We start from the raw sequence: 22,062 nt of genomic DNA on the forward strand, positions 1-22,062 counted from the left end.
ATAACACAGATTTGTAACAGAACTTTTGAAATTCACTTGCTAGAATAAGCATTGGGAAGGTACTTGAAAGACAATAACTATATTTGAAAAACAATTAACCAAAAATTAAGGGCAGATATGATTATCTACAAGGAATTCCCTGACCAAATAATGAGAATGAATTATTGTCATATATTCAGTTTCAGATTTCTTTGTAAAGGAAAGCCGCTAAGTCACTCACCTCCACAAAGTCATTTTTATTCTGATACTCATGCACATATATTGTTCTCCAACCTATCTGATGCTGAAGACCAACTGCCATGAGGTATAATAACATATCCGACCAAGAAGTCGGAGTTAACAGCAACAAAACAAGAAACAAGAACAAGGTTGCCAGTGATCAGTTGACTCCGTAGACCCACTTCTCAGCATTGCTTGTGTAACTAAGTAACTCCTCTGGCTTGAACCAGAGATTGATTTCATCCTTGGCAGTTTCAAGTCCATCACTCCCATGAATAATATTTCTGCAAAGCAAAATCAGATTCTTCTGTTCACATGTATGATGGAGAATATCTTTCAGAAGCAGCTGGACAAAAGCTGAAGAATTACGGGCATTAAGTAACAAATCTTGTGCACGTGAAGCATGTTCTATTTAGCATTCTGACATGCTTTGCAGTAGATTAACAATCGTAGTGGAAGATTAACGAATGGCTAGTCAGACAAGGAAATGGGGAGATTTTTTATATAATTTCCATAATGGAGCTTGATTGATGGAAATGTAGGGTGGATCAAGAGGGAAACTGACAATGAATTTTCCAATAACTGAGGACAAGAAAAATCTAATGACATGCCTATATAATAACAGAATACTTAAACAGTAGCAAAATTAGAAATTGAATTTGGAACATATGAACGGTTTAACGAATGAAAAGTTAGTAAAGCTTTGTTTGGTTGCAAGGGGAAGTAAAGGGAAGGGAAGCGAAAAAAATTTAAATAAAAAATAAACTTTTGTAATCACGCCACCATGTGATTGCGTAAGCTACATAAATTTCAGACCATATTTAGTCATGATACGAATTAAAGTGAAACTTCATAACTAAATATGAAATGATTAGGAGTTAGTCATGTAATCACACTGTAATGAATACAAACAATTACAAAAGTTTCTATAAGCACAAAAATTTCCCATCAATTCCCTTAAATTCCCCTTGCAAACAAATGAAACCAGAGGAAAACAGATTTCTCTAGTCCAGAGAAATACCTTCCTACAACAACTGCAAGATCACCTCTTATGGTCCCTGGCTCGGATTTTTGGGGATCTGTGGCTCCAATAAGTTTACGACCATATTTTATGACTCCCTCTCCTTCCCAAACCTGCGTGACATTAAAAGGTTGGAGTTTTGCTTCGTTCACAAACTCATGAATAACAAGGAGAAGAGACTTTCTATCTTCTGACCATGGCAAGGACGGGACCAGAGCTGAGGAAGTCACAAAGACCATTAAAGAAAGGTCTTTCCTTGAGGTCATGGTAATGCTTTTGCGCAAATTCTTTTGAAGGGCTCACTAACTTTATAGCCACAAGCTTATACCCCTTATGCTCAAAGCGTGATATGATCTCTGCAATCTGGTGAAAAACAAAAGAAAGTCACTCACTAATTCAGAAAAAGAAAAATATATGGACTCGGACATTCTCAAATGATTTTCTACCAAGAAAAAAGAACATGCAATGAGGCATGATCCCTATTCCCCATAAAATAAAGTATGTTATGTACAAACAGTTCATAGTTGAGTAACCTTGGATCTCTTCCAATTTCCAACTGTTATTCCTACAGCACCTAGCTTATTGGAAATTTCTGAATCTGTTCGTAATTATAAGTCTTAAGGAAACAGGAATAAGGCAGATGTAACTGTGCTGATCCATCTTGCTGTATCTAAAGTGAAGAACTGAGGAGTTCTAACCAACTTCTGATTGTCCCCTTTTCCTATTCATAAGTTGTTCAAATCAAAGGTAAAATATGTTTTTGAAATAGTTTGAAATTGAATCACCATTATGCCATTCACAAGAACTTCAACTGTCTCGTTTGTGTTTTAAGAACCCCAAATGAAATTGTTGAATTTTGTGTGTAATACTAAAAGGGCATAAAAGCAACGCTACAATTTTTTCCCACTAAATTTGGTTAGGAGTTACACAAGATTTTCAAACATTGGATTTTCATATAGACACACTTCAAGGTGTCAAATAATTTATAACCTAACCATTGCACTCTTAGTATGGCACACTTTTCCTTATCTTTTTCAATGAGGGTGATATACAGTTATTGACTTCTTTCATGTGTACTTGAAACAAATACATTATAATGGTAACATAATCGTACCCTTTCTTACTAGTTTGAGACATCTTTTCACCCTTGACTGGATAACTTTTGAGAATAAAACAAAAGACACTCAAAAGCAAGTTATATGGTGTCTTCAAAGATGTCTGAGACAGCTGATAATCAAAGTTGACGCCATCTGTCCCCCTTTCTTTTAACTACATAAGGGATATGCTAGATATCATCATTTTATTCAAGTCCAAATATACATTCTGTAGTTATTAATTTTAATTTAAATCGACAAATTTTGGACAACTCCATTCCATAGATTATTAATTTTAATTTAAGCAGATCAACAAATTTTGGACCCCTGACCTAGCAGGGTTAGACATTTCATGATTCTATGTACAGTTTGAATTTGATACATTCATGTCATAAGTATTGTTTCAGAGGCAATACAGGATATAAACCATGTCAGAGCAATTTGAAGTTTAGAATAATCTGTCAATGATAAGCAGATAAGACAAGTGCATTAAAATGATGGATGTAACATACCAGTCCCCGCTGCACGCCATCAGGTTTAATTGCAATAAAAGTACGTTCCATCTGAATTAAAAGAGGGGTCGGGATATTACCAACAGAAAGACGAAGAACAAATTACAGAATCAACACAGTACATAATTCTAACAGCAAGGGGCAGGGGAAAAAAGAGTACCTCAGCAGCATGTGCCTCCTGTTCCTGAAGCATATAAACTAAGAGAAGACAACTGTTGGAAATGAGAACCCACATTGAAATGCACATAAAATAGATCCCCAGAAATTTATTTTACTGATAAAAGTTTATCAGTAACATACCACATATCAATTTTTCAGACTCAAAATCTATCAAACACCCACCCATACATGTCCATGCATCCTAGTACTTTCAGACATCCATAAGAGGTCATGCACCTTCTTTAAGTCCTAAGATTTTTAAAGCTTTGCTTTGCCACTTGATGAGCTCTGTTTGGACTCAACCACGTTGATGTCTACTGCCCCATTTGATATGCCACGTGGTTGATATTTGGACCACCCTAACAAAATTTTCAGGATGGAAGATCCTGGATAACTTTAGCCAAGAAATATTTAACTAAAAAAAGAAGACATTTCCACATGACATCATGTAAGCAGACTTCAAGAGAAATACAGGTGCAATAGAGATATGATCTTGTGGGTATTGCTCCTAATGAACATCCAGCATGTACAAATTTGCCAACATGCATGCTAACATAAGGTTCCATACGTAAGAAAGTGCTCAAATGGATTTAAACAGTCTCCAGATGTACAAAAAAGTTGTGTCATGTACAGTTGTTGAGCAAGCAATCATATTTCCTCTTCCAGAGTGTCTCAAAGCTAATAAAATACACAAAGATGTGCCAGTACTTTCAATAAAGTTTCTTGCATTTTGTTGTCTAATCTTTCCAACAAAATGGCTCCTAGGATCTTAAAAACTCAAAGAGGCACATATTTCCATCATTTCTTCACCTTCTTCGTTTTATGGTTCATCTTGGGAAGTACAGGAAGCACATATGCCTGTGTATGTGCAAGTGTGTGTGTGTGTGTGTGTGTGTGTGTGTGTGTGTGAGAAAGAGAGAGAGAGATCTAGAAATACAATGCATGAAAGGATCAGTGTAAAGGTTTTGATCAATGCAGACAGTATGATGACATCAAACATGATGGAAATGTAATATCAGGAGAAATCTCAGCTAGCATTCAATCCTAGAATGCAACCCACGCCTTTTCTTTTCATCCCGTTACAGTGATTAAAAATCACGTAATTGTTGTAGAAGAGGCTGCGGATACCCGATGCTACAACTTTAGCAGGGGCAGGGCCCTCTTCCTTTGTATACAGCTTAATCAAGTCATGCCATCATAGTTTGCGCACTCAGACCTTTTATTAAGCCATCATATCCTTTACTCTTCTGAAGACGACATTGAATAGAATACAGAAATGAAGAGAACTGATTCTCAATCTCCAAAGTAAAGAACGCAATCAGATAAAAAAAAATGATGCCAATAGAAACAATCAATGGGAAAGTGAAAAATGCGATAAAACTAGAATGACAATAGATAATAAAGATATATTCCTTTGCATAATTAGTACAAGGACACCCAATGAAAAATCAAAGCAAAAGAAACGGCACAATGCTGAACAAAATTTGTCTCCTCACTCAATCAGTTTCTCATGTGGGCTCATAAGAAACACAAGCTGAAAATGGCAGGAAAGACGAGTGTACCAAACCTGCTGCAGGAAGGGCTAGAGCTCCTGAAATCCATCCCTTGGATGTACTATCGGAATTCACTCTTCTGTAAAATGAAGAAGAAGAAGGCAGCCTTTCTCTAAATGATGCAGCTGCTGCTGCTGCTACAGCTCGCCCCTCTAGACAGGAGAAAACTCACTTAAGATTTTCTGACAATAAAACTACCTAAAGTAAAAGAAGCATTTAAAATCTTCAACTCATAAGTTAGGAAGCGAAGAAACAGATCCATCATAAAAACTAGCTGACTGAGATACATTGTCCAGCAATTTCAGCACCATAAGAAAAACTAGCTATGGGATCTCTTTCTCCTTCCCAGATATACTTCTTTTTTACTAGACATAAAAAATTTCTGGATGGAAAAAAAAATAACATTGAGGATCTTTAAGCATGCATTGAACTCCAGACGAGACGTAATTGATCTGACTCCATCAAATCCGGGAAACTTGGGGGTATCAACAGAAGATATCTTAAGATTATCTACAATGGAAGATCATCAACTGGTGTACCACTATGCAGTACAAACCCCAGCCTATGGATATTCAGGCAAAAGAAGCAAACAATGGATTGATGATAGTGGACCACCAAATTGACAATTGAACTTTTTTGATCGGGGTATATCTCATTCAGTTCCCGTGGACCAGTTGGACATTTTCAATAAACTCTGATGTATCTTGTTCCATTTCCTTGGCCCAATAGGATAATGAAAAAGACACCAACTGCACCCTGGGTTCTAGCCTCTATACAGTGTGTCTTCTTCTCATTTTCAGCTACGGGAATTGATTAGAGTACATTTTGGATATGAAGAAATGCCTCAAGGTCTCCAACAACGCACCCTACAATATATATTATGGAAAGATTTGGATGGGTCGGGATATTGGCCTGAAATCTCATTCGGATCATCAAATGCAACCAATGGCCCAAGAAGCATAGTAGATACAACATCTAAAGGTGGGGTTTCAAGAGGAAGATAACAAAGGAAAATCATTATTAACATTCAGCACTGTAATTAATCACACTTCTTCTTCCTAATATCTCTATCTTTCCCGTCGTTCTGGGATCCCATTCTTTGGATTAACAGATCTCTTTAGAAATTTTACCTCAATTCTTGGATTGAATAACTTACATTGGAGATGGGGTAGGGGGTCATTAGTACCTTTACCCATGAGAATGCTCAAAACCAAGATCTAAGCAGCTATACCACGGATGCTTCTCCTCCCATTGTTTTGTAGAGGGAAAATCTCATAAATTAAACGAGAAAATGTTGAAAATGCAGAGCAGTTTCAGCAAACATTGCCAAAACTGACAGTTAAACAAAAATGGAATGGCGGAAAAGATATCAACAAAGGTTGAGTCAAGAAAACAAAACGCACACAAATAAGTACCGTGAGATGGTCAAAAGAGAAAAGCAAGGATATAGTAGGCATATGGGAAACTCACAAAGCAGAGTAGTCAAAATGAGTAGGAAGCAAATCGAGAAATCAAACAAAATGTGTTAAGAAAAACAAAAACCTCACCAACGATAACAGCAGAGTTCTTCGGGGCAGAAATAAGTGCCCTCATAGACTTAGAGACGGCAGACTTGAAGATCTGGGAGCTCATCTTCGACTACTGGAGCTTACGGTTACGAATGGATTTAGTGAAGCTGTGCTAGTGTGCCAGAGAACTAGACGCAGAGACCCTGTGGAGTGAAGATTTCAATTCTCGATATGTTATATAGCACTTCTTTGGTCTCTGGCATCAGTGCAACTTTCTCATTGGGTATCTCCATGTCTGGCCATTTCAGCCCAAACTTTTTTCACCTTTTTCTTCCGGTGGACCGTTTCTGCCCAAACCAGTAAAAGACAAAGAGGGATCTTGTCTCAGTCTTTAATGCACCAAACTGTCAAGCGAAATATTTTGAGCCATCAGATCGGTTCGATCTCGACCGTCAAAATTTAATGGCCAGGAATAAAATTTAGGCCGAGATTTTTGATCCAATGGACCAAAATCTTGCCTCATGCGCATGACTGAAGCAATTTCAGAAAAAAGAGAGAAATAGAGTGACTGAATCTAATTGTGTGGGGAAGTTAGGGTTACTCTATTGAATTGAATTATTTTGGAGAAAGTTAGGGTTATTGTGTGGATTGTTTTTTAGATTTTGATTCTCAATTTGTGAGGATAGAGGTCTCTATTCTTCTTACACCTCTCTTATATAATAGAAGGAGAAGTGAACTCTCTTTTCTTTTTCTTTTTTCTTCTTCTTCTTTCTTTTTCTTTCTTTTTCTTTTTCTTTTTCTTTTTTCTTTTTTTTCTCTTTTTTTTTTTTTTTTTCAAAAAGACTCTATGAAGCCGGCGGATGGGATATTAATATGCTTCAGCGAAAATCGAACCCACAACTTCTTCACTAAGAGGTGTCGGTTTCAACCACTAGAACAGTTCAATGTTGACAGGAGAAGTCAACTCTAACTACTAACAAAATTAATTAGAGACAGTCGTGAGCCCGTGATAGACTTAACTTAGGCTCCCTCATAAATATGTGGTGTAAGAGAGTGACGGAAGTGACCGGGTAGGGGATAGGATCTTAGTTCCTCGCACCCTCTCATATTATGACAACATAAACTTACTACACCCTCTACTCTAATTTCTGATTATATCAATATTTTGAGATGACCAGTATTATGGTTTTATAATTAAAGGAATGTGGATGGATGACACTATGACATGTCAAATTTTATAGCATAAAATTAATTGTAATGTTATTTTTAGAAAGAAAAGAAAAAACTCCGTTTGGCCTGGAATTGGTCAATATAGATTGGGAAGGGTAGAGCCAAGCCAAGGAGTATGCATGTTGCGTTTGGCTGCGCTGCCACCTGAACCTGATTAATATTTAACGTAGAAACAAGTGGAGCTTAGCATGTACAGAAATTTCATTTTGGAACTCCGAACCTCTACAATGGCAGCTTCCTTTGATAATTGATATATTAACACATTTTCACGCACCCTTCCATGTGGTAGCTTTTCTCTAAGAACAGCTTTATGATATAAAGATTGAGTACAATTCTTACCAGATTTGGAGAAAATATCCCTTGTTTGGTTTGGGAAAAAGTGGAAAAGGGAAATGCAAATGAAGACGAATCTTTCCCATAGAAGCAACTGAAGAATGGCGTGCTTATAAAAAGATATTATTCGGAAATCTTTTCTATTCTTTTCTTTATGGTAGAATCAACTCACCTGCAAAAGAACAGGTAAGGTGGAGGCAATGGTAAAGAATTCTGAAGCCCTTACAAGAAAGAAATCCATGGATGGGAACTAAAAATAAATCTGAACAAGCGAGATTTCATACAAATCTGCAAGTTTTTCAAACTTCTAGTTTTGCCTGCATACAACTTGGCATTCGTCTATTATGAACATTAGTTTAAGTGATATTTTAGATCAAAATAACATTGTTTATTGGCCTCAAGTTATGTTACATAACAAAATTCATACTAAAATGACCCCAAATACCCCTCAAATTAAGGGTCGATTTTTCATCGACACCCTCCAAATGTCGCCTGACATATTGCGATATGTCTCCGTCTCAGTGGCGTTGCCAGCCACTGACACGCAACATAGAGCGATTTTTCGAACCTTAATTACAAGTTAATCTTAAGATTTTTATCCATTTTCGTTATTATCGTTGTTGACATCAATATATCTTTGTTGAAGAGTCTGGATTTTTTATCCGTCAAGATAGAAGTTTGTATCATTCTCACACTTTTTCATCACATATTAAAAATAGAACTGACATCCATCTTATGACATCCATCTTACACTGACGGATAGAAAATCTAAAGTCTTTGTTGTATTTGATTTGTTAGACATTTTGGTCCTTAAAATCAATAAGACAATTTTACCCTTAATATTAAGAATAATTTTATTAATATTAGACCGAACAAGTGGCATTGTCAAGCAGATAAGCCAATACATTCAAGCTCATTAATGACCTGTATAACACACTACCAAACTTTAACCTGAAATTATATGTTTATTGAAGGTCAAGAAACCAAGCATGAAATGGCTTCAAAAAGCAGCCATACTTAATCAAAATCTTTAAAATATTCAATGTCAATCGCAGTGGAGGAAAAGTTGCAAATCTATCTCAACTCTTAGAACCAATGGTTGATTTTATTTATGATTAACAAAGACATTTTAAGATAAAAAGTGCAATGAGGTCAGTGCTCACCACATGTCAAAATGCAAAATCGTAATATTTTATTTGAAAAGCTAATATGAATCATTGAGGTTCTCTCCCTTTATTCTCGTTTAAAAAAATATATATTTTTTTAATTACTATAAATAAAAGGTAAAAGATACTCATAGCCAAGGTATGTTATGTCGCCGACATCTAGGCGAAAAATCGGCATGTTGGAATAGAGCGACACAAAATAGGGAAGCAATACGAAATTTGGAGTGGATCTGCGTGACATTAAAAGGTTGGAGCTTTGCTTCGTTCACAAACTCATGAATAACAAGGAGAAGAGAATTTCTATTTTCTGACCATGGCAAGGACGGGACCAGAGCTGAGGAAGTCACACAGACCATTAAAGAAAGGTCTTTCCTTGAGGTCATGGTAATGCTTTTGCGCAAATTCTTTTGAAGGGCTCACTAACTTTATAGCCACAAGCTTATAACCCTTACGCTCAAAGCGTGATATGATATCTGCAATCTGGTGAAAAACAAAAGAAAATCACTCACTAATTCAGAAAAAGAAACATATATGGACTCGGACATTCTCAAATGATTTTCTACCAAGAAAAAAGAATATGCAATGAGGCATGATCCCTATTCCCCATAAAATAAAGTATGCTATGTACAAACAGTTCATAGTTGAGTAACCTTTGATCTCTTCCAATTTCCAACTGTTGTTCCTACAGCACCTAGCTTATTGGAAACTGTGCTGATCCATCTTGCTGTATCTAAAGTGAAGAACTGAGGAGTTCTAACCAACTTCTGATTGTCCCTTTTTCCTATTCATAAGTTGTTCAAATCAAAGGTAAAATATGTTTTTGAAATAGTTTGCAATTGAATCACCATTATGTCATTCACAAGAACTTCAACTGTCTCGTTTGTGTTTTGAGAACCCCAAATGAAATTGTTGAATTTTGTGTAATACTAAAAGGGCATAAAAGCAATGCTACAATTTTTCCCTTTAAATTTAGTTAAGAGTTACACAAGATTTTCAAAACATTGGATTTTCATATAGACACCCTTCAAGGTAACCTAACTGTTGCACTCTTAGTATGGCACACTTTTCCTTATCTTTTTCAATGAGGGTGATATACAGTTATTGACTTCTTTCATGTGTACTTTAAACAAAGACATTATAATGGTAACATAATTGTACCCTTTCTGATTAGTTTGAGACCTCTTTTCACCCTTGACTGGATAACTTTTGAGAATAAAACAAAAGACACTCAAAAGCCAGTTATATGGTGTCTTCAAAGATGTCTGAGACAGCTGATAATCAAAGTTGAAGTCATCTGTCCCCCTTTCTTTTAACTACATAAGGGATATGCTAGATATCATCATTTTATTCAAGTCCAAATATACATTCTGTAGATAATTATTTTTAATTTAAATCGACAAATTTTGGACAACTCCATTCCATAGATTATTAATTTTAATTTAAGCAGATCAACAAATTTTGGACCCCTGACCTAGCAGGGTTAGACATTTCATGTTTCTAATACAGTTTGAATTTGATACATTCATGTCGTAAGTATTGTCTCAGAGGCAATACAGGATATAAACCATGTCAGAGCAATTTGAAGTTTAGAACAATCTGTCAATGATAAGCAGATAATACAAGTGCATTAAAATGATGGTTGTAACATACCAGTCCCCGCTGCACGCCATCAGGTTTAATTGCAATAAAAGTACGTTCCATCTGAATTAAAAGAGGGGGTTGGGATATTACCAACAGAAAAACGAAGAACAAATTACAGAATCAACACAGTACATAATTCTAACGGCAAGGGGCAGGAAAAAAAAGAATACCTCAGCAGCATGTGCCTCCTGTTCCTGAAGCATATAAACTAAGAGAAGACAACTGTTGGAAATGAGAACCCACATTGAAATGCACATAAAATAGATCCCCAGAAATTTATTTCACTGATAAAAGTTTATCAGTAACATACCACATCAATTTTTCAGACTCAAAATCTATCAAACACCCACCCATACATGTCCATGCATCCTAGTACTTTCAGTCATCCATAAGAGGTCATACACCTTCTTTAAGTCCTAAGATTTTTAAAGCTTTGCTTTGCCACTTGATGAGCTCCGTTTGGACTCAACCACGTTGATGTTTACTGCCACATGGTCGATATTTGGACCATCCTAACAAATTTTTCAGGATGGAAGATCCTGGATAACTTCACCCAAGAAAATATTTAACTAAAAAAAGAAAACATTTCCACATGACATCATGTAAGCAGACTCCAAGAGAAATACAGGTCCAATAGAGATATGATCTTGTGGGTATTGCTCCTAATGAACATCCAGCATGTACAAATTTGCCAACATGCATGCTAACATAAGGTCTCATACGTAAGAAAGTGCTCAAATGTATTCAAACAGTCTTCAGGTGTACAAAAAAGTTGTGTCATGTACAGTTGTTGTTGAGCAAGCAATCATACTTCCTCTTCCACAGTGTATCAAAGCTAATAAAATGCACAAAGATGCGCCAGTACTTTCAATAAAGTTTCTTGCATTTTGTTGTCTAATCTTTCCAAAAAAATGGCTCATAGGATCTTAAAAACTCAAAGAGGCACATCATTTCTTCACCTTCTTCGTTTTATCGTTTATCTTGGGAAGTACAGGAAGCACATATGCCTGTGTATGTGCAACTGTGTGTGTGGTGTGTGTGTGTGTTTGAGAGAGAGAGAGAGAGAGAGAGATCTAGAAATACAATGCATGAAAGGATCAGTGTAAAGGTTTTGATCAATGCACACAGTATGATGACATCAAACATGATGGAAATGTAATATCAGGAGAAACCTAAGCTAGCATTCAATCCTAGAATGCAGCCCACGCCTTTTCTTTTCATCCCGTTACAGTGATTAAAAATCACGTAATTGTTGTAGAAGAGGCTGCAGATACCCAGTGCTACAACTTTAGCAGGGGCAGGGCCCTCTTCCTTTGTATACAGCTTAATCAAGTCATGCCATCATAGTTTGCCCACTCAGACCTTTTACTTTAAGCCATCATATCCTTTACTCTTCTGAATACGACATTGAATAGAATAGAAATGAAGAGAACTGATTCTCAATCTCCAAAGTAAAGAACAAAATCAGATATAAAAGAATGATGCCAATAGAAACAATCAATGGGAAAGTGAAAACTGTGATAAAACTAGAATGACAATAGAACATAAAGATACATTCCTTTGCATAAGAAGTACAAGGACACCCAATGAAAAATCAAAGCAAAAGAAACGGCACAATGCTGAACAAGTTTTTCTCCTCACTCAATCAGTTTCTCATGTGGGCTCAAAAGAAACACAAGCTGAAAATGGCAGGAAAGACAAGTGTACCAAACCTGCTGCAGGAAGGGCTAGAGCTCCTGAAACCCATCCCCTGGATGTACTATCTGAATTCACTCTTCTGTAAAATGAAGAAGAAGAAAGCAGCCTTTCTCTAAATGATGCAGCCGCTGCTGCTGCTACAGCTCACCCCTCTAGACAGGAGAAAGCTCACTTAAGATTTCTGACAATAAAACAACCTAAAGTAAAAGAAGCATTTAAAATCTTCAACTCATTCAAGTAACTATGCACCCAATCCTCCTCCCCCCCCCCTAAACAAAAGAAGGGAAAAAAAAAAGGAACTTTCTACTTATTGTCAACTTCAAAAGGAATTCAAATAAGTTAGGAAGCGAAGAAACAGATCCATCACAAAAACTAGCTGAATGAGATACATTGTCCAACAATTTCAGCACCATAAGAAAAACTAGCTATGGGATCTCTTTCTCCTTTCCAGATATACTTCTTTTTTACTAGACATAAAAAATTTCTGGACCAAAAAAAAAAAAAAAACATTGAGGATCTTTAAGCATGCATTGAACTCCAGACAAGACGTAATTGATCTGACTCAATCAAATCCGGGAAACTTGGGGTATCAACAGAAGACATCGTAAGATCATCTACAATGGAAGATCATCAACTTGTGTACCACTATGCAGTACAAACCCCGGCCTATGGATATTCAAGCAAATCAGATGATCAAGCAAAAGAAGCAAACAACGGATTGGTGATAGTGGATCGCCAGATTGACAATTGAACTTTTTTGATCAGGGTATATCTCATTCAGTTCCCGTGGACCAGTTGGACATTTTCAATAAACTCTGATGTATCTTGTTCCATTTCCTTGGCCCAATAGGATAATGAAAAAGACACCAACTGCACCCTTGGTTCTAGCCTCTATATAGTGTATCTTCTTCTCATTTTCAGCTACGGGAATCGATTAGAGTACATTTTGGATATGAAGAAATGCCTCAAGGCCTCCAGCAACGCACCCTACAATATATATTAGGGAAAGATTTGGATGTGTCAGAATATTTGCCTGAAATCTCATTCAGATCATCAAATGCAACCAATGAACCCAGAAGCATAGTAGATACAACATCTAAAAGTGGGGTTTCAAGAGGAAGATAACAAAAGAAAATCATTATTAACATTCAGCACTGTAAGTAATCACACTTCTTCTTCCTAATATCTCTATCTTTCCCGTCGTTCTGGGATCCCATTCTTACTTTGGATTAACAGACCTCTTTGGACATTTTACCTCAATTCCTGGATTGAATAACTTACATTGGAAATGGCGTATGGGGTCATTAGTACTGTTAACCCATGAGAATGCTCAAAACCAAGATCTAAGCGCCTATAGCACGGATACTTCTCCTCCCATTGTTTTGTAGAGGGCAAATCTCATAAATTAAAGAGAAAATGTTGAAAATGCAGAGCAGTTTCAGCAAACATTGTCAAAGAAGACAGCTAAATAAAAATGGATTGGCGGAAAAGATATCAACAAAGGTTGAGTCAAGTAAAACAAAACGCACACAAATAAGTACCGTGAGATGGTCAAAAGAGAAAAGCAAGGATATAGTAGGCATATGGGAAATTCACAGAACAGAGAAGTCAAAATGAGTAGGAAGCAAATCGAGAAGATAAAACGAAATGCGTTAAGAAAAACAAAAACCTCACCAGCGAAAACAGCAGAGTTCTTCGGGGCAAAAATAAGTGTCCTCATAGACTTAGCGACGGCGGACTTGAAGATCTGGGAGCTCATCTTTGACTCCTGGAGCTTACGGTTACGAATGGATTTAGTGAAAGGCTGTGCTAGTGTGCCAGAGAACTAACGCAGAGACCCTGTGGAGTGGAGATTTCAATTCTCAAGTGAATCTGGATCCTCACCCCGTCGGGGTAGCACAGAGTGCTCCCCGACGGGTTCCTGACCACACAAAACGTGGGGCCCACGGGAAAAATTAAAAATGTTTTTTTTCTGTTTTTTCTAAAAAGTGTTTTTTACCGTGGGCCCCACTGCTTCGTGTGGTCAGAAACCGTCGGGGGAGCACTTTTTCACATTTTTCTTCCGGTGGACCGTTTCTGCCCAAACCAGTAAAAGACAAAGAGGGACCTTGTCTCAGTCTTTAATGCACCAGACTGTCAAGCGAAATATTTTGAGCCATCAGATCGGTTCGATCTCTACCGTCAAAATTCAATGACCAGGAATAAAATTTAGATCGAGATTTCTGATCCAGTGGATCAAAATCTTGCCTCATGCGCATGACTGAAGCAATTTCAGAAAAAGAGAGAAATAGAATGACGAATTGAATTGTGTGGGGAAGTTAGGGTTACTTTGTTGAATTGAATTGTTTGGGAAAGTTAGGGTTATTGTGTGGATTGTTTTTTAGATTTTGATTCTCTATTTGGCTCCCTCATAAATATGTGGTGTAAGAGAGTGACGGAAGTGACCGGGCAAGGGATAGGGTCTTAGTTCCTCGCACTCTCTCATATTATGACAACATAAACTTGCTACACCCTCTACTCTGATTTCTGATTGTATCAATATTTTGAGGTGACCAGTATTATGGTTTATAATTAAAGGAATGTGGATGGATGACACTATGACATGTCAAATTTTATAGCATAAAATTACTTGTAATGTTATTTTTAGAAAGAAAAGAAAAAACTCCGTTTGGCCTGGAATTGGTCAATATAGATTGGGAAGGGTAGGGCCAAGCCAAGGAGTATGCATGTTGCGTTTGGCTGCGTTGCCACCTCAACCTGATTAATATTTAATGTAGAAACAAGTGGAGCTTAGCATGTACAGAAATTTCATTTTGGAACTCCGAACCTCTACAATGGCAGCTTCCTTTGATAATTGATATATTAACACATTTTCACGCACCCTTCCATGTGGTAGCTTTTCTCTAAGAACAGCTTTATGATATAAAGATTGAGTACTACAATTCTTACCAGATTTGGAGAAAATATCCCTTGCTTGGTTAGGGAAAAAGTGGAAAAGGGAAATGCAAATGAGGATGAATCTTTCCCATAGAAGCAACTGAAGAATGGCGTGCTTAAAAAAAAATATTATTCGGAAATCTTTTCTTTTATTTTCTTTTCTTTATGGTAGAATCAACTCACCTGCAAAAGAACAGGTAAGGTGATGGAGGCAATGGTAAAGAATTCTGAAGCCCTTACAAGAAGAAATCCATGGATGGTAACTAAAAATAAATCTGAACAAGGTCATCAGCCACCAAGAATATTGTTTCATATCCAAGAACATTGAATAAAACTAAGGTTTTATCAAAGAGAAAATGACAGAATTTCATGCGTAGTTAAAATCTATTAAAATCTTTTCTATCTTGGTGATTAAGATATATTTATATATCACTTGACAAGCTCTATTTGAATAGCAATTTTACATCTGAGCAGAGGATTTTGAGAGAACCTGTCTACAAACTTTGGCCCATTTAGATTTGCAACATGGCAAATGATGATGATGAAGTACACAGAGAGAGGGGTTTGGGAAAAGGGTAACTTCAGGATATGGATAATTGAGTTGACAGAGAAATAAAAATTAGAACTAAAGAAATAAACCAACCAATGCAGCAGCTACATTAGGCAGTGCACATAATTCTGGATTTATTGCCCAATTATCTGAATTGAATTAAAAATTCTGTACAGAAATGTAATAAAAGATTCATGTGAAGCTACATTGAGGCTCCAAATAAACCAATCCAAGGAACTTTTTAATATTTGTGTCTATTTACAACCACTTCCAATCTGCATACTCGCTACAACTTGCAATTGTTCAATCTATTTACAACCACTTCCGATCTGCATACTTGCTATAACTTGCAATTGTCTTTGACAGCTTCTGTACCATCCATTTCTAATTTACCGGCAGTGTCTAATGCCTTCAACCAAGCATCTACCTGAAAACCAAAATGTTAAATGTGGAATAATAATAGGACCACAGACCACTAACATAAAATGATACGAGGTATGACTGATAATCCACTCAAATTACTCATCAAAAGCAGCAGCTAAGCCCACAATTTAGTCAGCATCACACCCCGTGAAATTCAGTTATACAACTGATAACCAAAGCATTAGACACCCCCCCCCCCCCCAAAAAAAAAAAAAAAAAATCAACCTCCACCCCAAATGAAGGGAAAACAACGATGGGGACAGTGCAGGAAAGCACACAAGGATTTGGTCTAAGGCAAGTTTGCTTTGAACTGCCGCCACACCAACAAGCAGGCAAATGGATGCATATGCCATTAATGCCGATCAGATGGCACAGTCATAATTCCAGCGACTAACATCATGCACTATGCTAAGAGCCAAACTCAAAAATCCATTACAAACTGCTAACTAATACAATATACCTAATAAATTGTCTGCAGAATTAGCAGTGTTGGTGTTATATGCAAATATACAAACATAGCTCATGAGTGATTTAAAGAGAAGAATAAACATATTTAGGTAGTGGTTCTCTAAATCCAGTCCATTTCGAGCAAAAGACAGCTTCATAAAAGACTGGTCTGACGCCTCCCCCCCCCGGGTCGCCGCCTTCTTTTCCATAACCGAATTCACTACTAATGCTACAAACTAAAATTCACAGGATTTACCTGTACTTCAGAGTGACTCGAGCACTCGTATCTCAGTCCATGACAAGTTAAGATATAAAACGAATATCGTGTCTGCTCATCTTCTTGGACAAAACTTGGCAGTGGGCCTACTTCCACGATATCAGACAGCAGGGTCGAGTCTTGAGGACTTAAATCTACATGAAAGAAACAAGCAAGTGTACACAGTTTGAGATATCAAAGGATTACAGGGTAATGATACCAACAATTTACAATTATATCCTGGACATGCTAATGCTAAGAATCTCCAAACTAACACTAAATTTCAGTACAAACAAGAAGTGTCGGTCCATGATCTTTTATCATATTAATAGAGAAAGAAGGAGAATTTATCCAAGAACTTTGCAGCTGCAGTGAAATGTGACTCCACAGGCCATTTTAACCAGTGGATTTTCCAGGAGACTTTGTTGCAGATCCTTTTGCACATCTAGGAGAATACAATGGATAGTTTCTAAATGCACCATACAATTAGAACAACTTTCAGCTAGACAATTTTTTTAACTTGTGGAACCATTGGATATATAAACCCAGCTCAATGAGAATATTACCATGTACTTAAACAGGAAGGGACATCTTCCTTAGGATATTATTGATGTGGGGTGCATCATTACCTGTATCTAAAATCTCAAACAATAGGAGTAAATTGTACCCAGCATTACATGATTTACATCCTACCATATAGAGAAGTAATGGGGTTACAGTTTTTGGACTGTATAGACATAATGCCTCCTGATTGTACCCCAAATGAGCATACTGCAGAAAACAGGACCTTTCTTCAAGCAAAACCATTAAGTATGGCAGTAGATGAACCTGTTTTCAAGTTTCGGAACAAAATATCAAATAGAACTATGGAATGCATAAGGTGCCCATGAAGACCAAGTGTTATTACCTGTGGATAGCAAATACAAGAAGATGCATGCCCCATGAAGGACAACAAAACGTGGAAGCCAATCATCAACATCAGAATCAATTATAGGAGGTTCCCCTGGTAGTGCCGTCCATCGCTATTCACCAAAAACAGAAGGATCCAGTGAGGAAGTTGAGATCAATTACATATAGTGCAACCGTCACCATACAAAGTGAAATCATAGGAGAGAAGAAAGGGATTACAGTTCTAATAAACAAATAGCCAGTCAGACGGGCAGACCTCAAAAGTTCATCAATATGTTCCAACCTGAATGGATAAAAAACAATGGCTGTCAATGTGAAGTAGGGAGTGCAGGCTATCACAATATTAATAGAATCGGAAATTAACGACATATGAAACCCAATAACCTTGTGACTCTCAAGGGTTTTTGAAATCACAAAAATGAAAAGCTACAACAAAAACCTTGGTAACTGATGCCATCCCAACCCCCTCCTCCCCCACTATAAATATATGGTGAAATCAAGCAATAGCAAAAAATATATGGCAAGCGAAATTCATACTACATCCAATAACTGAGACATTATCTCGCCCTTACTTAGCTCTGAGATGGGTTTCTCTTTCTTCTAAATCAACAATCTCTGATTGAAGAGATTTGAGCTCTGCACTAGTTAGTTCAACCTGCAAGTCACGACACTTATTTAGGTAACGGGATCTCCCCACCTAGCATATAGATAACCTTAATACTATCATTGATTGTGAAGAGTTCGAGCCTGTTATTTCAGTAATTTACCTTATCCCTGGCTCCAGCTCCTGATTGATCTCTACTGAAAAAGTTTAACATAGCTGCAGCAGTAATTAATTTCCGACTCCAAGAATAACCACGGGACCTTGGTAATGAAAAAATGGAAGTTAGGAACACGGTAAAAGTTTAATAAATTACACACTTTGATAGACGAGTGAGCTAGTGCAGGAAGAAGAAAAAAATTTGGTACCTCAAGGAATATTCAGTTCTTGGCTGCGAATTGCTAGGGTTGTTTTTCTGAATGCAACCACCAGCTGAAGTTGAAGCTGTGAAATAGTCCTGAAAAACCTCGATTTTTGGAAGACCATCACCCATGAAGGTTATCCTTACATCCAAAGAGCTGGTACAGTATAATCTATTCATGGGAACAAACGTCCATTTTCCTTACAAAATTAAATGTGCTATATAAGATTTAAAGCCAACCAAAAAATCTTAATTACCTTGGCTGAGAATCATTTTTTATTATTAATCCAATCAATAGCTTCAAACCTCAAATCTTTCTCCAACCCTTCAGAAACAGAAAATAAATGCTTCAAGTAATTAGGACCCAGGGGACTACATCAATGGAAAACCCCAAAAAGAAAAAGTAATGATAACCAATTTGTTTTAATGAGTCAATTTTTGGGGACCAATATGGTGTTTCTCTTCTTGTATGATGAGCCTCGGGGTGAAACAAACAAGAAAAGGGCAGTGGCAGAAGAAGGATGCTTAGATTAATTTGCGAACAGATGCTTACATCTGGTAGAATAGAGAATGGGCAAAAGGAAGGTGAAGCTGGAAAATGGTGGTAAAAAGGTACAAAAATCCAACTGGGAAAAAAGAAAACTGCACAGAAAAAGGTTGGGGGGAACCAAAAGAAAGCAAAAACCAATTAAACAAACAACCAAATACTCTACTTATTTGATGGCAGAAATAAATCAGATTTTCTTCACTTTAGTCAATGCAAAATCAGACCTCATTGATTATTGGCTCATTCATCCATAACCTACCTCAGTCCATGAAGGATAAAATGTTCCTAGCACCATACCTTTCCTATGTGGATGTTTACCTTGATATATCACTGAATCAGGATCATTTTGGTTTGTAGAAAAAAGACGATGGCCTATGTATTTTCTTTTACAAATCAATCCATCCTGTACACCTATGCACATATTTCTTATCAATCAACACTATTGATAAAAATTCTACGTGGTTGTTGATATCTATGTTTATAATCACCTGTTACTATGTATGGCAAGAACACAATCAAAAAGTCTTTAATAAACAAGCACCCAACCCCACAAGAGTATTGCACAATATCTCCCTATGGGGATATAACTTAAATCTCACTTCCAAAGGGATTATTGATTCTGAAATAATCCAAAACAATACAATGGACCATATGCAAAGACCAGCCTGTTTTTGCCAATATATGCATTACACTAACTTGTTTCAATCTCCCATTTTATTGTGTGCAAAGGTACATAACTCACAACTAAACTCCGCGGGATGGAGTGTGGGCTTGTCTTGGGAAGGTCAAATCAAAGTGTGGGCTTGTCTTGGGAAGGTCAAATCAACTACATCAGCACAAGAGGCTTAGGAAATGAAGATATTATTGGCACTTCCATTGTTGGACTTCGCATCATAATAGATCAAGCCCGAAAATCAAACTTCAACATTACTAATGTTTGGTGCAACACGCAATAAGTAATCGATCTAATTCGAAACCCAAAGAACAAACAATGGCTGCTTGAACATGTCCCCTTTTTGGCAAATCTAGCCTCTTGTACTCCTACAATAGACATTACTGGTTTAAGATCCCCACACTCAAGCAATGGTTAACCTATTTAGCATATAGATCATCAATAGAATTTCTGAATAGTTGAAATGTGCTGGACCTAAGTAAACTATGTAATTGTCTTCATTAGATTTGCTAATCTAATTTCCTTTTATCAAAAAAAAAGAAAGACGATGGCCTATGTATTTTACAATCCATAATTTGGGGAGGGAGGTGGCAATGAACCAAAATGGAGAACTATTAGTTCCAATTTTTAGGATTGGGTTTCACAGGGGGAAAATAGACAAATCTCTCAGCAAATAACATGGGAAAAGAATAAGCTTGCGTTGCTTTTAAGCTTCTACACAAGCGACTTCAGAGCAACCCCAATTTTGAGCTCCCGAATGAAATTGGAATAATTTATCATCCTTCACTTTAAATGAAACCCACCCCAACCCAAGAAATAAATAAAAAGAATAACAGATCAGATTCTGAATGATCCATGCCTACAACGGTACAACCTATACCATGGTACTCAGCGCCATACAACCCCCACCCGAAAAGAGAAAACATAGAGATGGATAGCCAAATTCTTATGGTATAAATACATGAATACGTACGGAACAAAAAATAAAATCAACGCCTTTTGATGCGATCTTTAAAAGAAGTATCAACAGAAGACAGATCGATACCAGTGAGTAGATCAGTCCAAAACATCATTTCGCAGTATGACATAGTTCATCAGTGGAGCTCACAACTACCTAAAGAAACCCTGAAAAAAGAAATAACAAGCTTCACTCCTAATTGACCTAGCCTATGGTAGTTTTCAGTCAATCACCAAAATTCGAAGCTTAAATTATTTGCCGAGTTTTAAAGAAACTTTGACTTAAAGACCCTAGATATCCAATTTGCTGAGATAAGCTGTGTATTAATTGAAATTGTTGGAGTACCAGTTGCACATGGACTCCTCAACAACCGAGACAGTAATCTGAATTTTAATTTGAAATTCGATACAAATTTAATTTAACGGAAATAAATATGCAGTAAAGATGAACAAAAACATTTGGGAGATCAAAGCAATAAATTAACAGGAAACAAAAAAAAAAATTGTGAACGACTAGAAGAGATCATGAGCATCATACCTTCTCCACGATTTACAGAAACCAATTGATCTACTTCGAGAGGAATGAACTTTGGAGTTGAAACTTGGATCGCCAGAGGCTCCACGCTTACAGCTGATCCAGTCTTGTAAGCTTCTGCAAAGACGAAAACACACCTAACTGGCTAATTCCCTTTTACTTATAATTCCCGCGTGCGAGCGGCTCTGTGGAGCCAATGCCCTCTCATCGAAAGGTGCTAGAATGAGAAATCCACCCAATCACCCGATGGACTTTGCTTGGGTACTACGCAGGACCGTCAAGTCGGCCGTTGAATTGGAATTTCGATCACAATTTCGATCTCGACCATTAAAATTCAACGGTCGAAATTTAATTTCAATCGAAATTTTGGATCTAAACAGTCCAAAAATCTCGACTTGATAGTCATGCTCACTTATTTAAGCAAAATTATCACCCAATGCGCCATTACCTTTCCACGTCTGCAAAATATTCGTAGAGATTCCCAAAAATCTCTAGATAAAGTTATTTAAAATAACCTGTGTCACTCAAAAGTCTGTTTCGTAACTACGTGTCACAGACTATCAACAATAGAACAAGAGTTTTTCACGTGTATAAACTTAAATTGGGCCAGTGGGCCAAAATTCTTCGTGGCTCCTTAAATGGTTTAAATTACTTGTAACTTCAAAAAAATAAGATTATGTATAGCCCACAACTAACAGCCCAATTAGTAACATTTTTAAGTTTTAATAAAAT

The 22,062-nt window shown here is 36.9% G+C and overlaps 1 protein-coding gene across 1 annotated transcript; it reads right to left on the minus strand.

Annotated features, from left to right (window-relative positions):
* On the minus strand, positions 1-21,426 carry LOC149014122 (Pleckstrin homology (PH) domain-containing protein). Its single transcript, XM_089157774.1, has 17 exons — positions 20,884-21,426; positions 18,626-18,943; positions 18,424-18,520; positions 18,229-18,311; positions 17,876-17,939; positions 17,655-17,769; positions 16,748-16,902; positions 15,963-16,048; positions 15,255-15,334; positions 14,264-14,394; positions 13,809-13,959; positions 4,573-4,710; positions 3,007-3,044; positions 2,847-2,897; positions 1,436-1,603; positions 1,241-1,353; positions 1-503 (listed from the first exon to the last, which is right to left on the minus strand). Exons 2-17 carry the CDS (start codon positions 18,796-18,798, stop codon positions 380-382), a joined length of 1,767 nt encoding a protein of 588 aa, XP_089013900.1. The 5' UTR covers positions 18,799-18,943; positions 20,884-21,426; the 3' UTR covers positions 1-379.
* Between the last annotated feature and the right edge of the window lie 636 nt (positions 21,427-22,062).

Source organism: Hakea prostrata, chromosome 6 (assembly GCF_041222555.1).
Source record: "Hakea prostrata isolate BN-2017 chromosome 6, UWA_Hpros_2, whole genome shotgun sequence".
Lineage (NCBI taxonomy): Eukaryota > Viridiplantae > Streptophyta > Magnoliopsida > Proteales > Proteaceae > Hakea > Hakea prostrata.

What these genes read in the sequence shown, in the direction of transcription:
- LOC149014122 (XM_089157774.1), bottom strand. Translation starts at nt 18,798, where the DNA reads ATGAATAGATTATACTGTACCAGCTCTTTGGATGTAAGGATAACCTTC. An exon ending in CTTGTATTTGCTATCCACAG is followed by an intron (nt 16,903 to 17,654) that starts GTAATAACACTT and finishes TCTTTCATGTAG; the next exon opens with ATTTAAGTCCTCAAGACTCG. An exon ending in AGGAGGCACATGCTGCTGAG is followed by an intron (nt 2,898 to 3,006) that starts GTACTCTTTTTT and finishes CTTTTAATTCAG; the next exon opens with ATGGAACGTACTTTTATTGC.